This window comes from Bufo bufo, chromosome 7 (assembly GCF_905171765.1).
Source record: "Bufo bufo chromosome 7, aBufBuf1.1, whole genome shotgun sequence".
In the NCBI taxonomy this organism is placed as follows: Eukaryota; Metazoa; Chordata; class Amphibia; order Anura; family Bufonidae; genus Bufo; species Bufo bufo.
In genome coordinates this window covers 44,240,254-44,253,554 of record NC_053395.1, presented here as the reverse complement: position 1 = coordinate 44,253,554, position 13,301 = coordinate 44,240,254, and the positions used below count along the sequence as shown (strand labels likewise).

General features: G+C 44.2%; 1 protein-coding gene across 1 annotated transcript in view; it reads left to right on the top strand.

The window, feature by feature from the left end:
• Positions 1-13,301, top strand: part of TECPR1 (tectonin beta-propeller repeat containing 1) — a 102,664-nt gene extending 89,363 nt beyond the window's left edge. The window contains exons 23-25 of the mRNA XM_040441831.1: positions 2,916-3,022; positions 11,611-11,730; positions 12,852-13,301. Coding sequence (XP_040297765.1) covers positions 2,916-3,022; positions 11,611-11,730; positions 12,852-13,016 — 392 coding nt within the window. The 3' untranslated portion in view covers positions 13,017-13,301. The remainder of the gene's footprint in view (positions 1-2,915; positions 3,023-11,610; positions 11,731-12,851) is intronic.

The following is a 13,301-nucleotide window of genomic DNA, read 5'->3' as shown; positions in this document are numbered from 1 at the left end:
GGGACTGGGAGGAGGTGAGCTGTAACAGCAGGATTTTATTTAAATAAAACCGAAGATTTTAAAAATAAAATAAAAAAATAACCAAAAACTGTTAAATATTTTTTTTTTTTTTTTTTTTTTTTTTTTCTAGTCAAATCTGTTTTTATTGACAAATAACAAACATAATGTACATAATGGAAGAGCGGGACATCAAGCAGTACATATACAGTAGTGCATATAACCAACTGCACCCATTCACAATAATAATCTGAAAAATCTGTACTCTTAGGGCATAACCCTGACAAGACAAGTAGATGAACTAGTACAGTCAACTCAAGCAGTTCCATTTCTTCCTCTATGTGTGCATACATTTGCTGTGAGAACAAAGAAATATTACAACAAAAAACGGAAAAATTACTTAAAAGAAATAAATATATCCTGCATACTTGACTCTCTCTTGTATAAACAAGACACCATCAACTCCTAGATCAACGGCTAGACTAGAGGTGTCACTCCACTTCTCAATTATATTGCGTTACCTTTAGTGCAGTTCTAATGGCTCATCTCACTCTACAGTAACTCATTCAGACTCTCTAAGGTACCCTTCCTACTTTTGGTGTTGGCACTATCTGGTCCCCCTCAAGCCTCTTCTCTTTGGTATATTTAATCCATGGTCCCCAAACTTGCAGATATTTGTCCCTAATGTGACATGACCATCCCACTAATTCCTCCATCCTACATATGTCATCCATTTTATCGTGCCACATTTTTATTGACGGTGGGTCTTTATCCTTCCATTTTATAGGAATCAATAGTTTAGCAGCCGCTATCATATGCGTGGGTAGGTTCATTCTGCCCGGCCTGAAGACGTCCGAGGGTAGCCACAACAGAACCAACTCCGGTGTAAGCTTCAAATTTGTTGAACAGATCTGGTTAATCAGTTTTCCAATATCCTCCCAGAACCCCTTCAGACTCGGGCAGAACCACCAAATATGAGAAAGAGATCCCTTACCCTCTCCACACCTCCAGCAAAGGTCATCTAACCCTAACCCCTTCTGGAATAGCCATTCAGGAGTCCTATACCATCTAGTAAAAACTGTTAAATATTAAAAATAAAAAATCAGTTTAAAAAGTAGGTCACTTTCTGTTTGCACATTCCCTTCAAGTTAAAGACCTCCCCCATGATGTTAGTTAGAGGGTTGTCCAATTTCAACAGAAAACTGGACATCCCGAATGATTGAGCTGTAATAAATAATAGACCATTACTTACCTGACAGCCACTGCGCAGCTGCTCCGGTTCTCTGGAGGGTTCGATTTTTCTGGCTGCAGCGGTGACATCACATTGGCTGCTGCGGTCGTCTGTTGTCGAACACTTGCCTCAGCGGTGCACTGAAGAGACTAGTGATTAGCTGCTGTGGTCATGTGTTGTCGACATGATGTCAGAGCCCTGCCAGGAGAGCTGCAGCGGCTGCGCAGGATCCGTCAGGTAAGTAATTGTCTATTCTTTATTACAGGTCGATCCCCTGAGTTGTCCGGTTTCCTCTTGAAACTAGACGACCCCTTTAAGTGCAAAACAATCGGGAATGGAAAATCACAAGAAACCCTGATGCATGGTAACGCCCTACGCCATACCAGCTACAGTGGAAAACAATGCAGTATCAAAATGAAAAGACATCAGAGCCTAAAGATATGTGCATGAAAAAATATGTTACCAAAAAAGACACGTTCCTGCAGGCCCACGCGGGTTCGGAGTCCTCATGCATATCAGGGGACGCCATGCTTGTATTATTTGTAGTGCCCACCCAGATAACTCCTGCATCAATCTCTGCCAGCCTCGTATATTCCACCCTGGTCTGAGTAATGCAAGTCCCAGTACTGAAATACTGTGGTTTATCAGAAATTGATGGTAAAGTTCCAGTTCTGACTATAAATAAATGTTGTGTAACCAGCTGATCGAGACTGGGGTGAAAATAAACCCTGAGCGTAAGACTCTGCAAGATGTATTGAGAAGTGAACAGCTGGACATAATCTAGTCCTTAATAAGTGGTATTTGTCCTGTAAGTAAGCACGGCCCCTCACACCATCGGTCAGCTGCAACCTGTGGTTCTCCAGCTGTTGTGAAACCACAAGTCTCAGCGTATTATGAAAGCTGCCGACCGTCCTGAGATGCTGGGAAGTGGAGCTTCACAGCAGCTGGAGGACCACAGGTTGCCGTCTACTGCACTGCGATAACGGACCACGACCACTGTCGAGATGGCCATGCTCGGTCCAATTTTTGACCTCCGTAACGGATAGGCTATGAATGCCTGCTCAGTGGGAGTCTGGCTAGTGCGACTTTCTTTGACCCTAAGAATAGAGTTTTCTGGCCACCACTTTCTTGGTGGAGCGAGTGCCATTTTAGTGAGCCCTCATTCTTGATGTTGTCTGACCAATCGGCATTTATAAAATATCCTATAGTTTTCTAGAAAGGGAAAAACCATTATGATGCTAATTTACTGAAAATCCAAATATTTGCACATGGATGCAGTGACGCCAAATATCTTTCTTTTTTCCCTCACATGATAAACTGACTGAAGCTGAAGTATTAGAAGACCCCTCGTATAGGTCTTGTTCACACACACAGTGCAGGTGAATGGGGTATTAAAAAAAAAACTAATCTGAAAAACTGCAGACTTGAGGGCACGCTCTTGATTTCCAGATGTGTTGCAGACTTCTTCTGAATTTCATCTATTGCAATCTGACATCAAATCTGCACATCCATTGAAATTACAGTGTGGATAATTCAGTCATGTTATGTTTGTTGCCACGTTGGCCGATCTAGGATCCACCAGTGGTCTAAAGGCAGCACATAGTGATTGATTCCCTATATATATGGTACATTATGGAATATTATAACCTGTGACATCATAGCTACACTATTCTCATTTTCCTTTTAGGTAATTTATGGTTTCGACAAGGCATCACACCAAGTTACCCTCAAGGATCAACCTGGGAACACGTGTCAAACAACATCCGCAAGGTGTCTGTAGGACCCCTTGATCAAGTAGGTACCATCTATCTGTACAAACTGAGAGCTTCTGCCGTTCATTTCAGCAATTTGGGGGTCTCGGCACCCAGACCCCCTTCATTCAAAACTCCTGTCATGTCGAAATCTTTTTGAAAAGCGTAGTAGTAAAAATACACTTTTTAAAGTTTTTTCCTCAAGACAAAAACATCTATGGAGGGAGATCTGCCGTCTAGGAACCCCCCTCTTTGAGGCAGACCAGCGTGGCGCTCAGCTTATTACCCGCGGACGCGCCTAAGTTATGTACAGGCACAGGCCTCTACGTAACTTTGGCACTTGGTTCCTCCAGCCGTGTGAGATGGTTTAAGCGACACCAGCTACTTTGCCACAAAGTGGTGTATATTTATCTATAAATGACCCCCTCAAGTCTCCAAAGGAGAACTTTTTCCTCCCTTTACCTAAATTTGATATCTTGCTACTAGGGCTCGGTGATTTTGCAAAAATAATACATTTCAAATATTCTCCATTTAGTTTTTCATGATTTTTTTTCTAGTGATAACTTCTATCTAATGACATCTGATTATGTAAAAGAATTAGATCGCTAACTTGACAATCGCTCGTGTGTCATGGGGAAATCGTCCATACATTACATAGGTGAATCCGTTCACACTGCGCACTGTAGACTGGCGCTATGTGGGTGCGGCCACCCACCTGTTGGAGGGGATCGGTGCGGTGGCAGGAGGAAAGCTGACATCCAAAGTCACTGATGCTGCCCCACTGGGAAAGGAGGGGGAAGGGCTCGTCCAGGGCTAGCAACGTGATACAGGTGGCTGGAATCGGGTAGCAGAGCCCTTTCTGTCACCACTTTCCCATACCACAAGCGTCCACTGCAAATTACCAAGCAGAACCGGAGCCAGCTGTCGCAGCAGCTCTCAGAATTGGGCTCTTCTTCTCTTGTGCTGTCCAAAGTCTGGTGCCACCTACAGAGAAGGAGGGCAATAACAGCTATACTTTAATTCGCCATACACGTCCTTCGTGACCGCAGTGTTCAGTGAGCAGCGAGTGAAAAATATTTGATATGAATATATGATTTTTCAAAAAACACACGACCGTATGTATTTTGCGGTCCGCAAAACACGGATCCGCAAAAAATACTGATGACATCCGTGTGCATTCCGTATTTTGCAGAACGGAACAGCTGTCCCTTAATAGAACAGTACTATCCTTGTCTGTAATGCGGACCATAATAGGACATGTTTGGTTTTTTTGCGGAATGGACGCACGGAAACGGAATTGCACACTGAGTAACTTCTGTTGTTTTTTTTTTGGTTTTTTTTGCGGTCTCATTGCAATTAATGGTTCCGCATATGTTCCGCAAAAAAAACAGAACGGACACGGAAATAAAATACATTCGTGTGCATGAGCCCTTAAAGGTGTTATCCCATCAAAAGGATCATAGTTTAATTTGTCCACGCTGCGACAGTGATCATTTTCCTAAATATAATGTTTAAGCCAATTCCTACCCTTCTCGCTAAAAATCTCCCCCTTTTACCTCATCGTTGTACTGTGTCCTCCCTTAGTTACGGCCACCTTTCGCCGGCCGAATGCAATGGTCGCGAATGCGCGGCTACCGAAACCACCTTGATCCAGTGTGTGGCTGCATTTCTTCCATGAACACGCACGCCGCCGGGCGGCCGCGCATGCGCGGTTCTTCATCCCTTTGTGCTGCTTCTGAAACAGAGCCGCGCATGCTCTGTTTTTAGCCCAACACAAGTGCGGTAGTAGCTATTGTGCCAGCAAGTCCTGAAGCAGTGTAAGACTGTGTGCACTGCTATGTAAGTGATAGGAAGCGATCTTTGGGACACACGCCTGTCTGAGTGAGAAATGTCAGTGCACATCTCCAAAGGGAGGAGGTCTGGTGATTATGGAATACAGGGACAAAGAGTGCAGAACATTATGGAATGACGGGACACGGAGAGCTAGACACTATATAGTACAGGGACACAGATGGCACGACGGGAGCGCGCACGCAAGTAATGGAGGCAGAGTCAAATGATCAGCAGAGCGCTGACGAGCTGCCCATCAATAGAAAGGACAGCGCCCCAGAAAATAGGCGTTAGTACAGAGCGAACAGGAGACGCTGCAATGAAATTAGAAGGTGGGATATAACCCCTTTAAAGTAATGGTATTAATCGCCCAGCCCTACTTACTGCATTTGAGTGAATGAGCCTCTGCACCCTTACACCATTAGGGTTCATGCACACAAACATGTGCCGGTCGTTTCGTGTATTTGGGACCGCAATGCATGGGCACCATCCATGCGGTTGCTCCAGACGGATCTCCATGCACATTTAAGTTGAATGGGTCTGGATCCGTGTGCACTGCAAAAAAATAGAACATGTGCTTCCGCGGGGTTCCGTGCCTCCGTTCTGCACCCCTCTTTCCGTTTTGCGGACCGATTCAAGTGACCCGCTGTTTGCGGGCCGCAATACAGGCACGGTCAGGCAACGGCCGTGGGCATGAGTCCTTAGTATAGTGCGGCCTCAGTCCTCTCTGATGTATTTAGCATCCATTTTCTGCTCTGTATGTGCTCTACCACTTGTGTTTTTCACCAGGAAGCAATTTTAGGTTTTTCTTACCCGCACGCAATGTCACTAGATGATCCCGGCAGCTCCTGAGGATCCGTAACATTCAGTCACTAAAGCAGGAACCCTAAGCACTTGTCTTCATATTTTATAAAGCCTCTTTCATTATTAAAGACGTAAGCAGGATTAGGTATCGAAACCGCAAGAGCCGCTGCAGGAAGCAGTCCTGGCCCTGAGCCTTCTGCCTCATTTACATATCGGTTACCGTGGGGTTTAATTAAAAGAAATGGAGAAAACCACAAAAGTGTAAAAGAGTATTGGTGATATGTTTTTAGAAATTAACCCCCCCCCCCTCCTCAGACTGATAATGATAGGTATTAAAATTAGCTTAAATAGGGAAAAAAAGTTCCCCTTGTTTGTTTCTATTTGGATCTAAAGCAGAATCTTTCAGTTTTCCTTGTATTTACCAGAAATCTGTCATTAAAGGGGTTGTCTGAGATTTTTAATTATCTTGAACAACCCCTTTAAAGGGGTTTAAAGTTGTCTCACTTCAGTAAGTGGCATTTATCATGTAGAGAAAGTTACTACAAGGTATTGTGATTGTCCATATTGCTTCCTTTGCTGGCTGGATTCATTCTTCCATCACATTATACACTGCCCGTTTCTTTGGTTACAGACCACCCTGCAATCTATCAGTGGTGGTCGTGCTTGCACAATATAGGAAAAAGCGTCAGCTTCTATGGTTGCCGGGACCGTGGGAGCTCACATAGTCCTGAGCTTTTTCCTATATTGTGCAAGCACGACCACCACTGATAGATTGCAGGGTGGTCTGTAACCATGGAAACGAGCAGTGTATAATGTGATGGAAAAATGAATCCAGCCAGCAAAGGAAGCAATATGGACAATCACAATACATTAGTAAGTGCCTTGTAGTAACTTTCTCTACATGATAAATGCCACTTACTGAAGTGAGAACGCCTTTAATTTAACATTTGGTATCTATCTGGAGATTTTTTTTTCAGCTTTACTATGCTACTATAAAACCTGATATTGGTCCCTTTTTTAGCTTTGTCTTGTCTGCCCCCCTCTAGAAGTTTTCCACTTTTACACATGAAGGCAGATTATCCGTTTTTTTAGTACGAGTTTAAAAGCTATGGACAACTCTGGGCCATTTTTATGATTGCATTCTACTTATTTTGGACTAAAAATCCTTTTTATTAAAAAGTTGATCTTCATTAAAACTCTTCAACAGTTTACCCTCTACAGCTTTTACTTTTAGCCCACGTGCAGACCATTACTTCCACCTGAATCTGGATCCGTAGCCCTTATCTCTGAAATCCTGATGGCTCATAAACACTGATTTAGAGGGGTTTTCCCATCACAGAGAATGGGGGGGTATATCGCTAGGATATGTCCCCATTGTCTGATGGGTGCAGGTCCCTCCTCTGGGACCCGCACCTATGCTGAGAACGGAGTGAGGAGAGTAGCGGAGGGCGCGCTGTGCATGCGCAGCTACCCTCCATTAATTTCCTTCAGCCCCATAGAAATGAATGGGAGCAGTGGCCGCGCAAGTGTGGTGCGCACCCATTCACTTTTTATGGGGAAAGCGCTTGGGGGTGGCTGAACCCCGGGAAAAGCGGGGTCCTCCAGCCACCACTCTCCCCGCTCAATTCTTGGCGTAGGTGCGGGTCCCAGAGGTGGTACCCGCACCTATCAGACAATGGCGGCATATCCTAGCGATATGCCCCGATTGTCTGTGGTGGGAATACCCCTTTAAGATAAATTCTTATCAAACTGACAGGTTTGTTTTTGAGCGGTTAGGAAAGTACAGATAAGGGCCACACGTCCAGCAGAGCTGCTCTGTGAGGGATTTTCTGAGAAGAGGGAAGCAGCAGTTTGCAAAGGCATTGAAAGTGAAAGCTGTAGAGGATAAACCTTTAGAAAATTTTTAATAAAGAGCAGCTGAAAAAAATATTTTTAGCCCACCTCCTCTCTGTACTTCATATCTCCTCTGGAACTCCATTCCTACAGAGATTCAGCTGAACTTCTCCTCTTGTGTGATTAGGACAGGTTCTGTTGTACTAATAGGACGGCGACCATTTTATTTCCCATGATTGCTCCCTAGACAAAACAAGCATCATAACTAATGATAGGTATTTGGGAATATATTTATAATAAAGTAATATTTAGGTATTTTCATTTTCTTAATTCCCGGAGAACCCCTTTAACTTCCTCTTTGTTTGGACTTTTAGCAAAACAAACACCCTTGCGTAACTGTCTCAGTCATACCATCCCTGCGACCAGAAGAGGAAGGGGATAAGTGACTCAATTAGAGCACCACACGTTACACTGATAAGCACAGTGCACATCTGTGGGCATCTTTATCAATGTCCTAGGACAATATTTAGTATTTAAAGGCTATGTATACCTTCTGATGCTTTTTTTTAATGATTGCATTTTACTCATTTTGGGCTAAAATAATTTTTTCAATTGGTCTTTATTAAAAATATTGAGCCGTTCTCTCACAAAGGGTTAACTGTTTTTCTAGCTGTGTGCATCCTATCTTCACTTTCACTTTGTGAAGGTCATCTAATAACCCTTATCTGTAAATTACTAAGAGGTCATAAACACTTATTTAAGTCACATTCTTATCAGTAAGATAAGAAATAAGCTATAAAAAGTGTTTATGAGGTCAGAGTTTAGAGATAAGAGGCCACTCAGTTGAGCTGTCTGATGGAACAGAGAGGAAATTCAGAGCCTGCTACTAGAGAATCCCAAGGCTGTACAGAGAAAGGGGCTCAACATGTTTAATAAGGACCACTTGAAAAAATGATTTTAGTTCAAAAGGACAAAATACAATGCAATAATAAGAAAAATGCCCCTAAAGGTGTACATAGCCTTTAAATTTGAATTACATACTGTAGTACTGCCAACATGAAATAGAACAACCTAAAAATTCTAGAAAAAAAATTGTTTTCTATGAAGATTGAGTTTAATACGCTACCCCTTTCTGATGGAACTGTCCCTTTTAAGACAAGCATTGTCACGAAGTCTTTATCAGGACAAAACGGTGGACACTAAAGCCTGACTTCATACATGCAGGTAGTGACATGACCGCCTTCCGTAGGGCAGTATGACGTATGTTTCTGTCTTTTTGTGAAGCTAATCCACTACAGCTCCACAAAGTGACTTCATATATTCCTTTCTCCTAAATCTTACATTTGAAAGATCCCTCACTCCTCATTTCCAGAACTTGCTCTGCTAGTTCCATCCGCGTTCTTTCCATCATGTACAGAAACTCTCCGCACACCTGTGTTTTTCTTGCTTGAGCACTCTGGAAATCCACCTGCGGCATTTTAGATTTCTGCCACCAGGAATATGGAGAAAGATTTGACACGAAGATCTCTGATCTGTAGTCTTCAGTCCTCATCCAGTAATCTCATGTACGTGCTTGGAAACCATGAGGTCCTGGTCAAGCCGATTTTAATTTTCTTGGGTTTTCCGAGATTTTTAAAACTGATGACCTATCCTCTGGTATTTGATCGGTGGGGGTCTGACACCTGGGACCCCGCATATCAGTTTTCATTCATTGCTCTGCTAGATTATCTTTAGGCTGGCAGCTCAGGGGGATTTTCCTTTCTCCTGCAGCTCTCTCCCTATCATAGCTCAGGGGGCATGTCTTCTGCTGCAGCTCTCTCCCTATCATAGCTCAGGGGGCATGTCTTCTGCTGCAGCTCTCTCTCTATCAGAGCTCAGGGGGCATGTCTTCTGCTGCAGCTCTCTCTCTATCAGAGCTCAGGGGGCATGTCTTCTGCTGCAGCTCTCTCTCTATCAGAGCTCAGGGGGCATGTCTTCTGCTGCAGCTCTCTCTCTATCAGAGCTCAGGGGGCATGTCTTCTGCTGCAGCTCTCTCTCTATCAGAGCTCAGGGGGCATGTCTTCTGCTGCAGCTCTCTCTCTATCAGAGCTCAGGGGGCGTGTCTTCTGCTGCAGCTCTCTCCCTATCATAGCTCAGGGGGCGTGTCTTCTGCTGCAGCTCTCTTCCTATCATAGCTCAGGGGGCATGTCTTCTGCTGCAGCTCTCTCTCTATCAGAGCTCAGGGGGCGTGTCTTCTGCTGCAGCTCTCTCCCTATCATAGCTCAGGGGCGTGTCTTCCGCTGCATCTCTCTCCCTATCAGAGCTTGGGGACGTGTCCTTTCTGCAGCTGCTATCACAGCTTCCAAAAGAAGATCCGGCTGGTGGCAGTTTAAGTATTGAACTTGGCATTTGCGACCATGCCTATTCAGCTCACTATTTGGAGGTGCACATCACTATACAGATTGAACACCAGGGGGCGCCGTTACAATGAAGTTAATAGAATGTGTCAAAACTGGAGCAACTTTTGTAATAGAAAGCAAATTACACACACGCTATTAGTTTTTCATGCTGGATTATATTAAAGAAATGAATGTTGGGACAAGTCCATTGGAGTGTAATAACTGTAAGCTCACATTGTGCCAGGAAGGAAAGGGAGACTCCTCCTAGATAATAATCATCTGACTGGTTATTGTATTTGCACTTGGGCAATATATTCCGCAGTACATGGACAAATGTCTTTTTTCAGCCTTATGTACTATGTTACCCAGAAGTAAAATGCTACGACTGAATGTTAGAGACCTGCTCATTACAACGCTGCACGCCGGGTCGTGTCTGCTATTTGTATGCTGCATACGTATTTTTGGCGCCAAATTTTCGTGGTAGGAAATACTGTGTGGACTGTTCCTAACACCAGTTTTGGTCTTGAGTGCCGTGGTGCCCAATGCTCTTAAATTATTAAAAGGTGCGCACCACTTAATAATTCTGGTGCAAGAATCAAAAAGTGACTCCCACTAGATATAGGTTTTAGGCCCCTTTCACACGAGCTTCAAGGATTAGCTCTGGATGCGTTCAGGGTGCGTTCAGTGAAACGCGCACCATTTTGCAAGCAAGATCAGTCAGTTTTGTCTGCGATTGCGTTCAGTTATTTCCGCGCGGGTGCAATGCGTTTTGATGCGTTTTTCACGCGCGTGATAAAAAAACTGAAGGTTTACAAACAACTTCTCTTAGCAACCATCAGTGAAAAACGCATCGCACCCGCACTTGCTTCCGGATGCAATGCGTTTTTCACGAAGCCCCATTCACTTTGATGGGGCCAGGGCTGCGTGAAAAACGCAGAATATAGAACATGATGCGATTTTCACGCAACGCAGAAGTGATGCGTGAAAACCACCGCTCGTGCACAGCCCCATAGAAATGAATGGGTCCGGATTCAGTGCGGGTGCAATGCGTTCACGTCACGCATTGCACCCTCGCGGAAAACTCACTCGTGTGAAAGGGGCCTTAGGTGTTATTTGCACCTGAAAACTGGCATAATTCATGGTAAATGTACCAGGCCACTTAAGAAGGACCTGCAACCCCTCCTGACATGTCTGTTTTAGTAACCACTTGCATTTTCCAACAATTCGGAAGCCCCTTTAATTCTTATGACTCTGAGATTGCTTTATTATTCCTGCTAGTAGTTCATGAATGAGCTACTAGCAGTCTGTAATGGGCATTACCAGTTGGGAGTGTGTCCCTGCCCAGTCTGATACTATTCAATTAGTGCTGCCAGTGTCAGGCTGTTCAGAGACACATCCCCAACTGGTAACACTCATCTGGACCTTTACTACAAACTGCTAGTAATTCATTCTTAAAGGGGTTTTCCGAGTTTTTTTTTTACTGATGACCTTTCCTCTGGATAGGTCATCAGTACCCGTTAATCCGCTGCTTTCTCCAGCCTTTCCTAGGCCAGTGACGTCACTTTCATCGGTCACGTGGCCTAGGTGCGACTCAGCATCATAGAAGTGAATGGGGCTGAGCTGAAATACCAAGCACAGCCACTATACAATGTATGGCACTGTGCGTGGTGTGCAGAGAAAAGGCTGGTTAGAAGTGATCTGTTCAATTGTCGGCCCGTGTAAAGGGCCCTTTACTCTTGTTGATCAAATTCATGTGTTTGTGTTTTTTTTTTTAAATCATTTTCAGATATGGGTGATCGCAGATAAAGTCCAGGGCAGCCACAGTCTGAGTTGTGGTACTGTCTGTCATCGATTAGGGGTTCAGCCAATGGCCCTAAAAGGACAGTCCTGGGATTACGGGATTGGGGTGAGTTTTATTTGTACCTGGTTTATGTTCACTTTATATGTGAACATTCTCTTTATATGTTTATATAAATATATTTATAGTTCTTTTATATATTCATTCTTTAAATGCCTCCATTCTAAGTAGTTACCCAGTATGCTGTAAGCGTCCAAGCTCCCCCTAGTGGTGGCTGCAGGCAGACAGATTGTTATCTTTTAGAGGCGATGGAAAATCTTAACATGGAAATTTTTTTTTTTTTACATATGTTAGAGGTTACATGGAGTTCAAAAAAATGCAGTAAGTGTCATGCTGTGATTCTTATCCTGTGATTCATTTTCACCCCCCCCCCCCCCCCCCCACGGGAAAAAAAAATGGAGGAAAAGTAAATCTGTCGGCAGGCTTATGCTGCAAATTTAAATTCGGCAAAGTGACGGCACCCTATTCTTAGCAGCGTGTCACTTACTTGTCAATATGGTATTGTTTTCATAAAATATATATATGACGCACTGCTATAATCACGGCATCTGTCACTACTTTACGCTTCCCTTAGACAGAGCAGGATAAACCTGGTGATGGATTCCCTTCCATTTTAAAGGGGTTTTCCAGGATTCATATATTGATCATCTGCCCTCGGGATAGGTCATTAATATCTGATTGGGTAGGGGACCAGCTCCTGGCACCTCTGCTGATCAGCTGTTTGAAGAGGATGCGGCCTTCTCCTTCCGTTCAAGTGATGTCACGTTCATCGGTCACTTGGCTTAGTTGCATCTTAGTCCCATTCAAGTGAATGGGCCTGGGCTGCAGTACCAAGCACAGCCACTATACAATGGACGGCGCTGTGCTTGGTTTGCAATGAGGAGGCTGCAGCGCTCATCGGAGCACCACGGCCTCTTCAAACATCTGCTCGGCGGGAGTGCTGGGAGTCGAACCTACACCGATCAGATATTGAGGACGGGTCCTCAATATAGGAGTCACGGAAAAACCCTTGTATGTTTTATAGCTTCTTATATTCAGCTTTCATCTATTAGATTTTTTCATTCCAAAGCCTTGTTTCTACAAAAGTAAAAATGCCAGTCACTTTTCACTTACAGTTCTTGTGACGATAAAGAGCAGGATGCCCTCTGAGGTGCCCATTTGTCTTGCAGGGAGGCTGGGAGCACGTGACAGTCAGGGGCAATGCAGGCTACCACAGCGTCCATTCTGAAACCAGTTCCACAAAGACCATGAACGTCGGTGCAGATGACAAAAAGAAAGACCCAGCGGCGTCTGATGAGTGTGAACAACCAAGCGGAGGTGCAGCGGGCCTTTAAAATATTCCAGGCCAAGCCATATTTAGGTCTGGCGGAGACGATTGGTCATATGATCTAGGCATTACTAGTTTTATGTGAAATTTATTCTGTGCATTTTCCTTTTAGGCCAGAGCTACACAGTGACCTTTGTCAGGCAGCTGGATGTGTCCTGTGTACATTACAGCACCAGCTGTGGGTTGTGGACGTTAGAATAAGGGGTTTGCTTTTTTTTTTTTTTCTCCAGAAACGGCGCCACCATTGTCTATGGGCTATGCCTGGAACTGCAACTGCATGGTGCTGTTTCCG